The following is an 18,336-nucleotide window of genomic DNA, read 5'->3' as shown; positions in this document are numbered from 1 at the left end:
TCAATCAAACTATGTGGAATATGCATTGTAAACATTCTGCACCCACTGCTCAACATTTTTATGGCTTGGTAGGAGAAGAGCTAGCAGGAATGCAGAGTGAGTTGCTACATAATCCTTGTGGAATGGCTGATGGGCTGTCATGTGGAAAGAACAGGGTTGGCAGGTGTCATTTCTTGAGACTGCAGAGGATGGGAACAGAACTGCAGGGATATCTGGGATCTGGGGGCACAAAATGGAGAATTGGGTGGAAAACTCCATTTGCAGCAGGGTAATGAAAAGCACCCTGTTACTAACATCTTTGAACAGGCATCTGCCCCCAGGAAGGGGAATGAATGGGAGAACAGCAAATGAAGATTTGGAATCAGAAATGAAGATGTACCCTCCTACAACTTTCCCTTACGGTCAACACTGGACATATCCACTGTGGCAGTCGTTTATGTCCTAAAACTCTCATGCTAGAGAGTAGAAAGTAAGGGCAAAAAAATAGAGGAGTATAGAGAAATAATGTTTCATGACACAGCAAATGCAAAAGGCTAGAAGTGTTCAAGCTGTGGCTACTGCCTCATGTTCATACTTACACAATGGTTTTCCCAATGTGCTTAAATGACTTCTCCACAAATTCACGGACGCTGTGGACCTCCCCAGTGGCTATGACGAAGTCCTCTGGCTCATCTGTTTGCAGCATCAGCCACATGGCCTGCGGGAAGACAAACAAAGTCAGATTCAGTGCATATGTAAGTGGCCTCTCTGGTACATGATATTATATTGCTGCATTTTAGATTTGGAGATAACACATACACACACACCCCTAGCTAGGGAAGTTAGCACTTTCCTAACATGGTGGCTATTAACCAGTTCAGTGCAACTTTGACAAGAGTTCAATTATTGCTTATTATGGAAAACAATGCTGTATTTGATATTCAATTTGTTTCACAGCAGGGATTTCTGCAGGGGAGACTTCAATATGTTTACTTTTGAACACTGAGACTTGGTTTAGCGCTCAAAAGCATGGATTCACTTACTTAAAACACTGCATGAATTGACACAGATATGGGGAAGAGAACGATATTTTGTAAGGTTTCCATCCAGAGCACTATTATCTGTTTGTCATAGAATGATGGCAAACACTAAATCATGAAAATATAGGTCTTTTTGTTTTTTTCTTCTGTCATGTTTGTTTTGGCTAAATAGGGATTTTAATTATGAATACGTAATTTAAAAAGTAACTAAGAATAGTTAACAGTGTATTTGACCAAATTAATCTGTTTTTCCTGCTGAATATGCACTGAATATTATGTATTACAGCACTGCAGCAGAAACCTTTTCTTTTGACACAAGAACACAGAAAATACTGATAGAAAAGTGAAACAACCATTAACATTTCTCTTTCAGAGAACCATTTGGGCAGCAGTGACAAAGATCACAACAGGTTTTGAAGCACAACTTCATGGGACTACCAACATTTTTGCATTTCAGGGGGGCACACTTACTTCCCACAGCAGTATCTTTCAGAGTCCCTTCCCACAAACACAGTGACAGATGAGCACCATTATTTGGGTGACCAGCTAAATCAACAAGAAAGCAGGAAAGCAGATGGAAAGAGAGGTGCACAAAGACACATGTGACTTGTCTGAGGTATCATGGCAGGTACATTTCAGTTTTCTGATGCCTAAGACACTGTTCTAGCCACTAGAATACTGCCTAGGAGCTATAGGTGGACAGAATAATTATTACTTTAGATCAATCAAAATGATGTAAACACTTCATTTCCTTTAGAAAGGAAAAGGGAATACCTGTACAGTATGATCCTCATTTAATAAATAACCAGAAAAGGAAAACAAAATAATTCAACTTTCTCTCCATATGGTAAAAAGGACTGTCATCTTCTCACAGTGTAATCCACAGCACTATTTGCATTGACCTTTTCACATCAGCCTTAAAGAAAACAACTTTAGTAGGTCCCTTGATGGTAGTGGATACTCTGCAAATCAGATTAATAAAAGCTTTGGGACAGCTCAGTTTCTCTTGGTACATACCACCTGAAATACTCAATCCCGCCCCCCCCCCCCCTTAATAAATCAGTGTCCAGCATAGCAAGGCAATGCATTCAGCTTAAATGGTTCTATTTGCAAGTCATTTTTCTTCCCGGTTATTATTTTATGCATCTTCCAAAGTTTTGACAAGATTTTATTAACATGTTCCTTTTGAACCTTTTTGCTTCTTGAACGTGCATGGCAAGCTGGGTTTTAGGCAACTGCTGTGTAAGTCCTTGACGTTAATTGTGCTTTAGGGATATGACCTGCTGGGCAGGACAATGGCAGCAACTTTATTTTTCCTTTCCAGGGTTGAACATCCTAGCCAATGACGCAGAAATATCCAACTGGCTGATGAAACTCCTCTTGTGGGGAGGAGATGTCTTAACTCGTATCTCTTGTATTAGCTTTCTTGGAACGCTGGCATTTCCCTGCTGATTTGAGAGGTCGCGGTAAATTGCCGAAGCCTGTTTCTTCATGACTGGACAAACTTGCAGGATTCTCAGTGGTAACAACCTCATGGGAAGGTAAAACTTTAAATAAGTAATTGATAGTTCTGGTTCTCCTAGCCTAATCCCTTATTTCACAGACCATTTTACATTAAGCAGCCCTGAAAACAACAAGCCTCCTCGCATGGAAAGGCACTTTTTGAGTGAAAAAGGATTTCCAGGATTAGACAACCAGTCAGTTAGTCAGTCAACAATTATAATGGTTCTCCTCCTGACTTTAGTGGATATTTGCTGTACATAATGAATCCAAGGTCTGTCCCCGTTTTTGTTGGAATTGCATGCAGCACAGCTGGCAGAGATGTAACAACCAAACCTCATTTATTGGTAAAAATTCCCCCTGCCTCAAATGCTACGTAGGTTGACCTAGTATGCTATATTAGCACAAGGATCTGCTATTCACTATGCAATTCTGTAAAGTAGTATTAATATGCCTAAGTAAGATCAGGATCAGACTTATGACATTTTTTTGCCATCCTTCCACTTTTAAACACCTCAATACTGGGACTCATTGACACAATCTTAGTGCAGGCTCTTATGCTGAGACTTTCTACAAGCCAGTGAGTATTTCAAATATTTCTACATTGATTTTGTCTATTAATATAAAAGTGTCAAAACTTCGTCCTTCTTTACTTTAAAACATGTATTACATTGAAGGCAACAGCTACAAAATACTAACAAAACCCCAGCCTCTAACAATTGGCCCCACCAGGTTTTACATGTTTGGATGTACCGACTCTTGTCTAACATTTCAAATAGCAAGCAATCGCTGTTCTAGAAATACAACTTTAACTACAGTAAATCTCTAGAGGACCAACTTAGCAACAGCCAAACAATGCAGATACAGTTGCTAAAAGCAATTTTTGCCTCAACTCCTACCAGGAAAGAATGTTTAGATTAATGATTACTTGAGAATCTATCGCTGCTGGTTCTTTTATTTTTTCTGGCATTCACAATTGTTGGAACTTACAATTATCTCAATCAAATCAGGTATGAACAAAATCAACATGCTTAAAATTACAAACAAAGTAAGCGATAGTTGTGTTTTGCTTTGAGGAAGGTGACCAAATGCTCTCGCTTTGAATGGGTCTGCACGAACAGCCCATAAAAGAATGCAAAGGCAGGCCAGAGGATAGAAAATTTTTGCCCACACTCCACATTCGGATCTTCATTTCCACAGGTAGAGCCTGTGGAACCAATGTGAATCTGTGTGCACGCAGGCGGTAGCTACACGCTTTCCCTACAGTAAGTGCCAGGAATGTGCTTCCCCCACATCAGACTAATAAAGGCCCTTGACCTATCAATTCCTAGGCATTTCCTCCAAGGGTTCATATTGTACCAGTCTCCAGGCTGAGAACGAGAGGAAAGGGGGAGATACAGCTCCAGGTTTATTTGTCATTACTGAATGGCTTACTGGTTTTAACAGAGGGGAAAAGCTTTGTTTAAATTTCCACTGAAAGTAATTAATGGTTATTGACTGGTAAATGAAGAACAGGTGACACTCTGAATTAGAAGATAAATGATCTCATGTTCTAGCGTGATAATGGGTTAGTAATTGCTACAAAGCCCCAGCCTAGTGCGTCCCATCATAATGCTAGATCATGTCCAGAACACAAAGGCCTCTGTGTGAGAGGTATTCAGCCATTCACCTCCTTATACAGCTGTGGAGTGATTTGGTCCATTTATTCTCTGATGGACTGCACGACTGAGGCAAAAGTTCACCCATTCTCACCTTCCTGTTCACATGCTGAACCACATGACCCATGACATGGCTGAACTGGGATAAAAACATTGCCCAGCTTTGGCTGGGCTATCTTTTAACCGTCACCAGGTCATATATATTTTAGGAATTTTTGCAGTGCAGCAACAGAGAATCATGGATTTTCCTATCCTTCTCTGTTAAGGCTGTTGTGGATGGGCTGACAGCAAGTCAAGAAATTACTCCTGCCACCCTCTCCCTAATTTTTAGCTTGATCCCGTTAACAAAATGCGAGCAAATGCTGAAAAGGAGGAGAAAAGTACTATGGAAACAATTCAGTCTTCATCTCTCTTAAAATAACACTGCTCCTTTAATGGCAAATGTAACGAAACATATTTTTCATATTTGAACTCTTTTTGGCTCTGGTCTAGTGACTCACAAAGTCTAACGGCAATACTATGTCATTTACATTTAAAGACAGAAACCCAACTGGAGAGAGATACGTAGCAAGTCTAGCAAGCGGACACACTTTTATGATTATGTGGACTAGGATATCTATTCTGCATGCCTGAACTACAGCTTCTGCCAAAATCTTTCCTCTTTCATCTTTCCCTCTTCTGTATATAAACCCCTGCCAGCATTAAGCACCATTTTCAAGCAACGTATCCAAAACATGAACCAGTCTTTTCCCTGTCCAAATTTCTTAGCTTACACAGCATTTGCACCTGGGCTAGAAAAGGGGAAAACCCAATATGGACTAATACAGCCCCCCTATAGATACATTCTGTGCATGCCACTGCCATTATGGTTGCGATGTGTCTGCTTGTCTTGAGCATCTGGAGTATGTTGAAGCTGTGTTTCACCATTAACTTCCAGCCCAGCATCGCAGTGAGAAAACATTTATTAACTGGGCTGTCATCCATGGATAACAAAGACTTGATAGCTGAGGTTATGTTTAACTCTATTTGATACTTTTCTTTCACTGTCCACTCTAATACTGTATATTGTTAAAATGGGATCAGTAATCAGATATCTGTATTTAAGAGAAAAAACAAATACAAATCCAACTTTCTGAGGTTTTAAAGTACAACCGATGATTTCTGCTCTAGAAATAAAAGTTGATTTTTCAAGAGAATGAGTAAAGCTTTTTCTTACATCTCATCTGATGCCAGACCCAAAACAGATATGACTGAATGTGATACACATTTGGAGACTGACTATGTGATAAATGGAAAATATTCTTGTTGGTACTATTACTATTGCCTCACACTGCTACTGAGCATTTTTTCCAGGTCCTATAATGTCAAAAAAACGTTTCATACGTACTTCTAAGTATTATGCAGAGAGACTTCCTTGTATTTGACACAAACACACACACAAAATTAAACCAAAGCAGTAACGTTTACTTTAGGAGACAGAACAGATAGTTGCAGCCTGATGCTGGGTGCATTGTCCGTGTGTTGCAGAGACAAAGGAGCAGCGACTGGTGAATGTCTAGCTCTACTTACTTATCACTTGCAGAGGCCATGGGTTACCTCAAGGCTGTCAACAATTAGGGAGCAATTTCTGACTAAGTCAGAAAACATTACCACCCAGAGAGACCCAAGAGTACATTATCACCATTTATAGAAATTCTCTCTTTACAGTATTCCATACTCTATTGTCTAGAAGTGGGCAGAGGAATTCAGTGGGTTGGACATGGTACTCTCTAGTGATCCCAAACCTAGCTATCCTGCTGGGGTCACCACTGAGAAGGAGAATTGAGCAGTTTGGGCCAAAGCATGATGAGCCTTTACATGGACGTGGCAGCAAGGAGAACCTTCTCCCCATATGGCGAGCACAAAGGCCTGGCACGACTGCTGTTCCTGCATGCATCATGAGGGACTACTCCCTTTGCGCCACAAAAGACAAGGCTATTTTATCACCTCCCTCACTGCATTGTCCCAGCTCAGTTGCACTGGCATGGAACGGAGCTGCTCGGCATCTTCCGCGCTGTGCGACATGGGGAGATGTCGTGCCCACACGCTTCCTGCCTGCCTGGATGTGAAGCAGTTCCAGATGCCATCGCCTGGCTCCTCCTGACACAATCCAGCTGACTGGCTGTGGTTTCTCACGCTGCTACAAAAATGGCCACTATTGAGGACTGCGCCTTAGAAAAGTGAGACTGGGGACATCGACTCAGGTCTCTGAACCCTAGCTGACTTCCAGTTTATCTATTTATTTACTTTTGGAGGGGCAGGGAAGGAAGAAGTGGTGCTACACTGGCTGAGTCACCCGTATCTGATTGACTTCTGCAACTGTTAAAAGCATAGGTGTGTACTGGGTGTACCCGATAGGCATGAGAGTGTGTTATATAAGGAGATTATATAAAGAGATGGTGATACGTACACATAGTACACAACAGACTGAAAAGAATATCCTTACACATATTTGGTACACAATAGGGGAATGGCATGCATGGCTGAAAAACACCAATGAAGCTCAAGTGCAGCAGCAAAAAAAAGTCTTCTGATCAGAGTAAAGTAAAAAGCTTCTGCCTGAAAGCCAGTATGATCCCATGGGCATGGGATCCCGTTGGGCATGATCCCATGCTCCCTACCACAATGGGAGTTCAGTCTAAGTAATGACTATTGCTTTAGTACTTGTTTCTGACAATGTTATAAGGCAAGCACGGCAGGGAGACTCCTGCCAAAGAAAACCACAGTGATGTGCTGCCAGGCATGCTGATACTCCCAAGAAACCAGTGACAGCAGGAATATGGGAGCATGCATAATCAATGTATTCCTATGCTCCTGTTCCTGAAATACAACCCTTTTCATTCAGTTAATCAAAATATAAAGGTGCACACCCAATAAGAAACTTACTACACTGTTAACAGTTTGCATTTGAAAGAAGAAAGGTCGATGCCCATCACTGCAACAAGGGTGATGCTTTTCATAATCTCAGCTCTCTCCAAAAACCCACAGCAGGAGAAATACTGACGAAGAGGCGCGGGATGCATGCCTCTTCCTTTTCCTGAAGAGTAATCATTCTGTTTTCTCAGATTGCCAATAATCACAGCATCAGTGCAAGAGCTGCGGCTCAGGGAACCTCCATTCATGAAAAAGCCCCTCTGAACACCATTTAAGTATCTATCAGATCTCATCAGGTTAAATACATTTTGATATGCTTCTTCCGTAACAGTGTAATGCTGAACATAAGGACTCCAATATCTGTGTACAAAGCTTTCCTTCAGTGTTGTCCTTTCTACTCACGAAGAGGAGACATTGAGTGCTTATGACATGGCAGCTGCTTCCATTCAGAAAAGAGATGTTTGCAAACCATAGACAGTTACATCACTGACTAAAAGGTATAAAATGAGAACAGACTCAAGATGAACCCATTTTCCTCTGAGAGCAAAAACACCTCAATTGATAAAAAACAATGAGAAATTTACTTTAAGAATCCCAAGACAGTAAACAAACAACAAAAGTCTCTTTTACTGATATACACGTTAGAAGTCTCCTAGGCTACAGTCACAGAGATAACACATTGCAACTCGTTTTATAAACTTTCTCACAGACTTTCGAAGTCGCAATTGATAAATTGCCCCAGAAGCCGTCTGAAGCATGCTTGCTGATTTAGTCAAATCATATGGTTTGGCTTTAGAGATGAACTTGTTCAGAGTTGAACTGTGCTCCGTTCCATGATTTTTTTTTCTTTCAAGTTAAAAGGGTATGGTTGATATATTTAAAGATAATAATCTAACAATTATAAAGTTACTAAGATAATAAAACACCTGATAATCTTTGTGGAACATCTTGAATGAAAACAATATCAATGTCTTCTGAAACAAAAGCCCTCACATCTGTAGGAAATACTAGGAAATACTGTCTAACTTTTCTCTTGTAAGCAGATAGCCCAATTGTTTTACAGATCCCAGTGAGGACTCATGAAACTTTAGTAGGCAGTTTTATTAATAAAGACCACAAGAATTATAATCCAGATAAACTTTAAAGGTCTCCCTTCCCTGTTAGCACAACACGATGTTTCTCATAGGCACCTCAGGTGATCAGTTGAACAAAAAGTTCTTACTGTGTTATCAAAAACTAAATTACTGCCTTTTTTCTTTTCTTGTGTCACCCAGTGTCAAAATATTGTTCTTTCAATACATGGGAGCATTTGTATACATTTTTACAGCCGAACTTTAGTTGCTAGCTGGAGGCAAAAAGAAACAGTAAAGCTGCTTGTTGGGAAACCTCACCAACAATGAAAATTAATATAGTCTTCTTTTCCTGCCAAAAAATTTTGAACAGATTTTTTAGGTCCACAATGGTTTGTTTATTCTTCAAATGGTTAAATTAAAAGTGACATGCATGACACAAAGTAATTTAAATGAAAAGATACAGAAAGGATGCATATATGCTCTGTTTCTTTCGTTTTACTTTGGGAGGATATTGTCACAATTGCTAACAAAGGGGTGCTTTAAATTCTGTGTAATAAAAAAAGAAAGAAATTCAAAGTAGAAGAGAGAAGAATTAGATGAATTTAAATTATAGAAAGTACGTGTGAGTTTTAAGCACTCAAGTTTGCATTACCTAGACAAAACCATAGAACAAGTACACGTTTCCCAGGCTCCACCTAGCAGACAATTCTCAAAGATATTTGACCCAGTTCCCCCTCCCTTTTTTCCTTCCAGAATTAATTTTCCCTGCTATTTTTATCTGAATGAAAGACAAAATATCTCTTCACAAAGGAGCAGACTCCCATTTGACAGGATTACTCACCACTAAAGTAAAGGGTTGTACCCAGGTTGCGGTGAGGGTAGAGAAGTCTTAGGGATCCGTGCCAAGGAGGACCGGTTGGGGCCACGATCCAACCACAAGAAAACAGACTAGGCTTTCAATTCAAGCACCAGCATGTTTACTGTAGCAAATGGATCAGCCCCAAAATAATGATCACCGTGTAGATATTGATCACAGAATGTTTACAGGGCAACATTGGACTATAAAAAGACCTCCGGGTCATGCTTGTGACACCTGTTTGACTCCTGTTGCTTTCCTGGATTGCTCAGACACTTACAGCTAGGCATAAGCTGACGTGCTTCCTTTGGTGGAGGTCAGAGGAGCAGCACCATCTGTGGATCTAAGTGCTACTGATCTCTACACACTTGAAAATGCTGTTGATCTGTAGCACAATTCGGGCAATGACTTTCTCTCCCAATCTCCATTTCCTTCCCTCTTCAGCTCGATGGCCTCTCCCCTTGAGGCTTGGAGGCCTGTAGGGGTCTGCATGGTGCCTATCAGAGCAGGGCTCTGGTGTGGGTGAAACCACCTGAATTATGGCGGAGAAGTGCTAAGAGCCGCAGGGAACTGCCAGGGCATGGCCAGATAGGTTTAGAAGTAATAAATTGGTACTTCACAATGTTTACACATATTTGAGGGTATAATTGGGAGGGAAGAAGAACAAGTCTTTATGGCAGCATAAGTAACAAAGCAAGACTAGTGAGATTAAAAAAAAGGCAAAAAAAAAAAGAAATAAAGGGAGATAGAGTGAAAAAGTTAATAAGTTAATAAGAAATTAATAACCTGATTTCTATTTTATAATTTACATTTCCTCCCAATTTCCAGAACTCTCATTTAAGGCTTTTGAACAGTAAGGCATTTTCTCCTCAGACCCAGTATCCTAATGATGTTACGCTCCTGAATAATACTCTAAAATGGTTAACTTGAAATGCTAATTTACTCATGCTGAGGAAAAAGCTTGCTATTCAGTGGGTTCTTATAAAATTAGTTGTCATTGTCTGAATAATCCATGTAAACAAAGAGGGTGCTGCCTTTAACACATCACTGAAATTTTCTACCTTCTGATTTTACTCCAGTTTTCAGTCCACCAGAGTTGGAAGCAGAAATTTTTCATATTTAAGTCATCATTAAGCATGAGGCAGTGGTAAAAATATACACACAGCACTATTTTATTAACTACGAAAAGTACAAAATAAACCTCAAAAAGTGTCAAGATGCTAAAGTAATCTCACTCCCGATTCCGTGGAGTTTTTCTTTTTCTTTACCAGAACATTTCAGGTGACAACATTTTGGAATTTGATGCTAAATTCTCCTGGCTGAATACAGAGTCAAAAGCACAACCTTGATGCCTCAGGGATATGGTAATGCAATACAGAGAGACTTCTTTTCTTTTTATTTTTACCTCATGTCACAAGTTCAATTTTAGGCCAACAGTACCCAAGCCCGCCACCATGTGATTCAGCAGCTTATACAAAGAGTCTCGTGGTTTTAACCCAAACCTTAGGACAGAGAAAGGCACTTTGCAGATTTGTGGCCACGATGGTACTGTTACCGCTGCTCTCACGAGGACCAGATTGCTCAGTGCAGGGGCTTGGATCCTGGCTCATGGTCGATGCCATCTCAAACTGGGGCATGGGAATTTTCAGCTAGAAAAAGTCAACGGTAAAATGATCCCAGAAACCAAGGAATGTATTTTAGAAGTCTGGCTGTGCAGTGCAGATGTGGAAAGACAACAGGAAGTTTTTGTTCGAGCATGCTCAAAATACATTTGCAGGGCACTTCGCATTGACCTTCCCTTGGCTTATTCTGGTCATTCTAATTCCACCATTAGCAGTAATTGCTGCTTCTGCAGCGGCTGTTAATCACACCGAATCCTAAGTCAGGCAGCGGAAAGGGTCTGTGTTAAAACTGGAGATATGGCTGCTCTCCGTGGGCCAGTGTCAAAATGGAATAGAAAATTTTATTCAGTTTGTTCCCAGCAATAAATACAGTCCTGGCATCCTGGATAAATCCTCCACATAACAGCATGTGTTCTTTCATGCACCCTGGGAGCGATTCTATTTAAAGCCATGGAATTGTGGGTGTGAGACTGTAAGCACATCCACTTACCCAAAACAAAATTAAAACCTGTCTTATATGAGAGTCAGGAGAGCTGTTACTAAAAATGCAAACCATATGAAGTTTTAAGTATACTTATGTTTTTTATCTGTCTCTGTGTAGCATATACAATTGACTTTCACTGCCTGAGATGAAGTGCTGACAAGTGTTTTACCATATTATTACAGAATACCCCAGTAGCATTATCCCACTTCAGCTTTTGCTCGCAATAAATCTGTGCTAGAGGCACGTCAGAAGTCATCACTCATATCGCATCCAGACAGAGTAAGGGCCCTCCCTCCTCAATGGATGTGAAGGAGACTCCTCGCTAGGTATGCTGCCGTTAAGGCTGGAATAACCTCCGCAGGCCAGACACCAGAAACAACATTCCCACAAGCATTACTTGGCAAGGGCCAGAAGTCTGTTCTTGGGCAAATAACAGTGGCACATGCATGAATCATTACAGAACGCAACAGATTTATCACCACAACGACATTATCATCCGTTATGCGCCTGTTTCCATGGGCAAGTCTCCCTTCGTTCTTTTTTTTTTTTTTTCCTTCTCTCTTCTCAGAGATTTATTATTCAACTGCTGAAACATATTTCAGGCTGGGGCAGAAAATGAACACTATTTTCTACTCTGAATATATATATGTATTTAATAGCTGTACCACAAGCTATATTCTAAGTGCAAGGGTCCAGCCTGTTAGTTTCAGCTTGGACAAAGCAAATGATGAGCAAGACACCATCTCTAGTGACAACCTAACCTCAGCAGTGACAATGACTAGTTCTTAAGGCTCTGACTAAAGTATTTAATCTCACCTCCTAAATCTTGCTGCCTGTGAGGTTAGTGTGATGATATTTATGTGACCAGACTGCTGTAAGAAAGTTAAGGGTAACACAGGCATTTTACAATTAAATGCATTATTTGTTATAGAATTAGATGCCTATATCCACAGTTCATATTAAGGAAAAAAAAAAAAACTTTTTATTTTTTCCTTCTAAATGTTGGAATCCAAACATCCTTTCTTAATACTGACTAGCTCTGGACTAATTAAAAAGTGAAAAAAAGGAGCAAGGAAACCTAAGGATGAGAAAGCATGGAAATGATTGTTAGATTACACATTCCAAAACTCAATGAAATAGCCATTTCTTGAGATACTGCAGATTTCCATTGTGATGCAAGAGATAAGTGAGATAACTGCTCAGGAGTCTGAGATACTAATAAGCAAGTTAGTGATTTATTGGTGTCTTTTTCTCTCTTGCCTAACCTTCAGCAATTTTTTTTTCCTTTTTTTTCCCTTTTGCACAAAAATTGAGGGAATCCTGAAAATAAACTCTTTGAATCTTTTCCCATTGAAATGAGCTTCATCCTGCCAACTGTGTCTGATTCTGACTTCGCATGAGAATCATTTCATGAATTTCTACAGCCTGGCTGTAGATGGAGAAGAAAGGAAAGTGGGGCCCACAGTATATAGCAATGTAAGGAGCTCTCTGACATCGCAGTATTTTCTGGATCAGGCTCAAGTGGTGGCTGTAAACCCAGATACAAAATGAACCGCTGCATCAAACGGTGAAACAATTACTAAACTTCTTATTAAACCTCATCACTTAGCATTCCTCCTCTTTCCAGCACAAAGAAAAAGATGGAAGAACTTGAAGAGACGGGGAGAGAAGGAAATAAAACCATCTAGCTGCACGTCCCATGGGCACATCTAAAGCACAGGACCACCACAGTCAGACCTCCCTCGAACCCTGCTCTTTCGAGCTGCCACCTCTCCTCAGTCCCCATGCTGACCCCCTGAATCAAGCCAGATGGGACTGGTGGAGACATGTCAAGGAAGTGCTGAAAAGGTGACTTGGGTCTCTGGCAGCTAGTCTGGAGCTAGTTTCTATGCGAAATCTCTGGGGGCTGCTGCTTTGCAATTTCTCAGGAATGTTTAATTCTCCTCATCCCTTTACTGAGTCTCTCTGGAGAGGTCACAGAGGCCTGTGACATCCCTGGAGGGCACTGCCTAACTAAATTAGCATGAGATAACTTTGGACTCTCTTCCAAACAAGAAAATACAAGGGAGAGAATTTCATTAAAAGCAGAAGACTAGGTGATCCAAGTTAATCCCAGCCCAGAGCTGCTGCAGAAATGCTCTCTGTTTATATTTTGACTTTACTCTCTGTTACAGAGTTCACCGACTATAATGGAAGCTGTGTTAAGTGCACAACTTGACCTCAGTTGACCAAATCTTAGTTTCATACTAAAGACAAAAAGTGGGTTTGGCGGCTCTAAAAGGTTTGATTAGTAGCTGTTTTGCCTGTTGATGTGTTACTACGTAGGGCACTAAGTAAATGGTAAAAGATAAACACCGATGTACTTCAGTCTGTATGCGCGTTTTTTTAATCAGGAAACATGAACTCTAGCATGCAACAGAATTATAATTCATACATATACGCATATAGGTTTAGTATTTATTAGCAAAGCAAACACTACCCAGTTCCAAACTTGCATTTTTTCAGACTTCTGTACACAAAGTTTTGTTTAGGTTCCCTCAGAGGAGGAAGGAAAAAAGCTACCTCAGCACATAGAAAAAAAAAAAGATTTAGAGTGAGAGTGAGCACTGACATCTGCATACACTTCTGCCATAGCATGTTTCCAATGCAACCCAAGGGCAGGGTAAGACACAAAGGTAGCTCAACACCCAGCAATATCCCACCTCATCTTCCACCAGTGATAGACTTGTAGCAAATACCACAGCAAATACCTCTGAAACAAGGATTCGATGCTCTGTATACAAACAGGATGTGGAGTGAATGAGAAACTTTTTGTTCAGGCTGAGGTTATAATAGCTGACTCTGGGGAAACAGAAGATGAAATAAAAATGTACAGAGAAAACTTGTTGCCTGAGCCAGATCTTTTGGAAAAGCTGGGTTGGTGAGACTCAGAAATTCACACTTCAAAGTATTATTAAATGTATTAGTAGTCATAAACTGAGACCACCTAACAGTGCAATATTAATGAAAACCATCTTATTCATATAAACCTGAACTTAAAAAGTGAAATTGTACTTTATTAAATGCTGTTTATAAGTCAATACAGCATAACAGCATGTTTTAGATATTTTGGGACAAATACTTCTCCTTCTGAGAAGGCAAGAAGAAAAGGCACAAAAGTTCATGCAGTTCACGTTAAGGACAACCCAGTGTGCTCTCCCTTCAGGAAGGAAATATTAGTATGGCCTCTTAGCTACACTCCGAGGGCAACAATCTGTTGGGAAACATGATTTCAAGTCAACAGGTCTTGGGGCACCAACAGGCTCTCCTAGATTTCTTACTCCTGTCGTAATTGTCTCCTTTTCAAAGAACCTCTGCTGCTTTGTGGACGAGAGTTTGTACATGCACAGTCAAAAAATCAATACAATCTTCTCCACTGAGCTTTTCCAGAAGAGCTAGGTGTCTGTGCGGTAGGTGTTTTTTCTAGTCTTCGTCAGAAAGAAGAATAGGTAGACCAAAGGAGTGAGTTATTTCTGCATGGGAGAGAGACTGGAGAAAATGCATGAAGATCAGCTCTTCCTTCCTCAGCGAATACTCCTTACCCCTCCCTAAAGCCTATTTTGTCACTGAAATCATACCCTGAAATTAGGCATGTGGGCCCAAATCCTAGCCCCCTGGAGTCACTCAAATCTTTGCCATAGACTTCTGCGAGGATGGAATTTCATTCCTAGTGCAGGAGCCTGTCACGGCCAAAGGCAAAAAAAAGGGTGTTTTCCATACAGGCTCTGCTTTTCTACTTTTATGCCCCTCGGGAAACTAGTGCAATTAGATCCCTATTATTATATACTGGAAGGGCACATTTGGCACTGCATGTGAGTTTATGTACTTTAAAAAGTTTATGTATTTTAAAAAAAAAAGAAGGAAATTTTAAATATAAGTTACTTTCTTTCAAACACCAGACTTTATATATAAACAGTTCAGAGCTGCTATAGTCTGGTAAGTGGATAATTAGGAAAAAACATGTATGTGAACTATATGATAAGCTGGCAGAGGAACATTGCTAAATAACATTCTTGCCTCTCTTTAATGCCAAAACAAGAGACAATAATTCATATTTGTGTCCAAAAAATAATCAAGCTAACTTCAAATATTTGAATGAGAACCGCAAGGAGGGAGACCTACATTTTCAGCTAAAGGCTCGTCTTTATTGCAGGGCTTCCTGGAAAGGTGCAAATAGGAAAATTAATTCAAATAAACTAAAGGTGTGATCTCAACAACTCTACTTGTAACTGCATTAAACTCACACATCCTTTGTCAGAATAAGAGTCCTACCTTTTATCTACCTAAATTCAGTACACTTCAGTCTTGAATACAAGCCCGCATTGGTGTTTAATGTAACTGAACTAATTACAACTTAGTTCAGGCTGATTTTCCTGGACCCATGGAAAGACACGGTGTAGTATGCTGATGGGAAAAACAATACAATGTCCATGGTGAATAACACTCAGAGGTCTTACTATGAGCACTGAATTTTCTTGCTTTTGTTTTGGTCTAATGAAAGTTCACCTTGTTTTCTGCTTCAAGAAAAATCTAGCTTCTCCTCCCCAAGTCTTAAGTGGATATACTAATCTTTATTGTCCTAAATGATGAACAACAGTATTTTGAAGTATTTACCAAATCATCTGTTTTGTTTCCTGAGAAAGCAGAAAGTCAGTGGTGAAGAAATTCCTTGAATTTTCAAATACAGCATGAAAGGACACATATGCATGCTATGCATCTATCCTCACATATCATTACATATCCAGATATGTCAATTAGTCTGTAATATGCTTTCAGATATTTCTGGGTGAAGGTACGACATAAACTTGAATTGTTTTCACAATACCCAAGCTTTGATATGCCTTACCAGAACAAACCCACATAGTGAGAAAGGATTTTGTTGCAGGACAAGAAAGGAAGATGCCTTTTTTCCAGCTCCCCCAGCAATTCAATGCCTGGAGGAGCAACAGGAAAGAAAGCATGGTGACCTCTCTGAACTTATGGAAGCAGCTGCCAGCTCGGCAGAAGAATTGCTGATGGACTGTAGTACCTACTGCTGGAAGAAGCCCTTAAGCCAGTTCTCTCTCTCTGTCTCTCTCTTTTTACACCCTCTACCCCCAAACCATACAAATGGAGGAGGAAGAGAAGGCTTTCAGAAACCTCAGGAGTCAGCTTGTTATTAGAACGGATAGAAAAGTTGCCAAGTTAAAGTTTCCAGTTGTCCACACAAAATCAAAACAATATAATTGCTGTATTGAGCAAGTAAGATATAACTTTGTTTAAGATGTGATTTATGTATTACTTCAACCTTATGAAACACTTTGTCTTTTGGCATATTAACATTCTTGCTCTTTGAATTTAAACTTCTTGAATTTAAACTTCTTGAATTTAAAAATATTTAACCTTCTAAAAAAATTAAACTTGGCAGATGTGGGACAAACCTATGTCTCATGCATAGAGAAAAATATCACACAAAAGGAAAACGCTGACTTCTCTAGTACTAGTTCTAAAGGTAGCTCTGAAAGTCTTCCAACCATTTATCAGAATGGAGTTCAGCAAAAGCTTATTCCCTCTACTTTGGAGAAAATAAGTCATTAAAAGAATAGGAAGCAAATTAACCAGACATGGCGAGAGGAGTTTTTATTTTTTAAGATTAAAGATGTGAGAATATCAGGGACATGAGAACACAGCTGACATCCCGATCCTGAACAGTTTATACACACATTTAAACTTAGGGGTCTCATGCAGATATATGTGGGTGAAATAGATGTGCTTGTTTTACCAACACCACACAGAGACACCACAGGGCACTGAATCACGACAGCTGATCAGTCAGTTTTCTTTTGGTTTGTCTGTTGTAAAGTCAGTGTAAAAAGTATCATGTTAAAGCCCTGTTAGAGAGCTGTAGTGAAAGCATTTTACCTTGTACTTGTGATGGGTTAAGAGTACACAGAGAATCGGTTATCCTGGCTCAGCTGCACATGGCAGTTTGCTAAGCCACAATAACTTGCATGTGTAACTCACCACTAAGAGTGCCTGTTCTTCTGCTTTTTTTTTTTTTTTAATCCCAGCCAAAACATCTAGGAGAGTCAAGCACAGGCCTTGGTTTTGCAAATACTTTGAAACACAGGGTGTATACCAAATGGGATTACTGGTGAACTGAAGTGCTCTGGCCAGAGGCAAGGCCAGGAGCTTCTGCAAACTCAGACCCTTAATGAGGAAGTTCAGGCTCTGCAGCTAAATAAGAGAGCTGATATGGGGCTCAAAGCAAAAGGCAGAAGAAGAGGGAGGGGGAGGAGAACAGGAGAACATTTTCTGGCATCTGACCCAGCTTTAAAACTGTGCTTCATTTTCTTAAACAAAACCAAAACACTCCTCCCAACTTAGGGAAATCCCTAGAAAAACAACAGAAAACATTGTTTCAGAACACAATTACGGTCGCTAAAATGACACATCATTTATGAATGGAATCACTTAGAAGCGAGTAAGCTAATTCTTAAGGTCATTGGCAACCATGCATCAGAACTAAATTTGTTCTTTCATTGGCACTGTTACATTGGCAATTCAATTACTTAAGATTTGCACTACTGTAACAGAAAGCAGAGTCAAACCCATTGTCTGCATCAGTGACAATGAAATACAGATACCCTAACTGTGTAAAAGTCATGATAAAAAACACAGAATGAGCAACTTATTCAGTAAATTAAAATATGGACTAACTGGAAAATTCTTAGTACAAGTAGGGGTAGTAGTAATAATAGCAATAATAATAATAATGTAGCCATACATTACAGGCATGAATTGTTCATCTTCAAAAGGAAGCCTGTGTTTAACAGTTGTACGACACAAGAATTTTATAGTAATCTTGTTAAATGATATATGGAAAACATAGAGCTCAACAACTGAAAATGTATTATGGAAAACTCCTGTTAATCAGTAAATTTACAAAGGTTAATGTGTCCTGTTTAGAGGCATCCCAATAGCACTAATGTGGAAATCAAAATAGTAGCTGCTAGAAATAAACCAGCTCACAAGTCACACTTAAGACTGTACGTTGTAATCAAAAACTCATTCTGTAGTATCTGGTAAAAGTAATCTATTGGTTTATTATCCAGGTCAGATTTAACACTTTCCATGCCATTTGAGCACTCCAATTTTGAAAGCAAGAGGATAAATAACTTCAAACCATGCAC

The 18,336-nt window shown here is 39.8% G+C and overlaps 1 protein-coding gene across 3 annotated transcripts in view; it reads right to left on the bottom strand.

Moving 5' to 3' along the window:
* The window catches only part of GMDS (GDP-mannose 4,6-dehydratase), a 412,629-nt gene that overhangs the window by 81,777 nt on the left and 312,516 nt on the right, over positions 1-18,336 (bottom strand). For all 3 annotated transcript variants that reach the window (XM_035552672.2, XM_035552674.2, XM_035552675.2), the window contains one exon: positions 579-697. In XM_035552672.2, the coding sequence (XP_035408565.1) occupies positions 579-697 (119 nt within the window). The remainder of the gene's footprint in view (positions 1-578; positions 698-18,336) is intronic.

This window comes from Cygnus atratus, chromosome 2 (genome assembly GCF_013377495.2).
Source record: "Cygnus atratus isolate AKBS03 ecotype Queensland, Australia chromosome 2, CAtr_DNAZoo_HiC_assembly, whole genome shotgun sequence".
Taxonomy (NCBI): Eukaryota; Metazoa; Chordata; class Aves; order Anseriformes; family Anatidae; genus Cygnus; species Cygnus atratus.
Note: the sequence above shows the minus strand (reverse complement) of the source record. Positions and strands in the feature narration are given on the sequence as shown.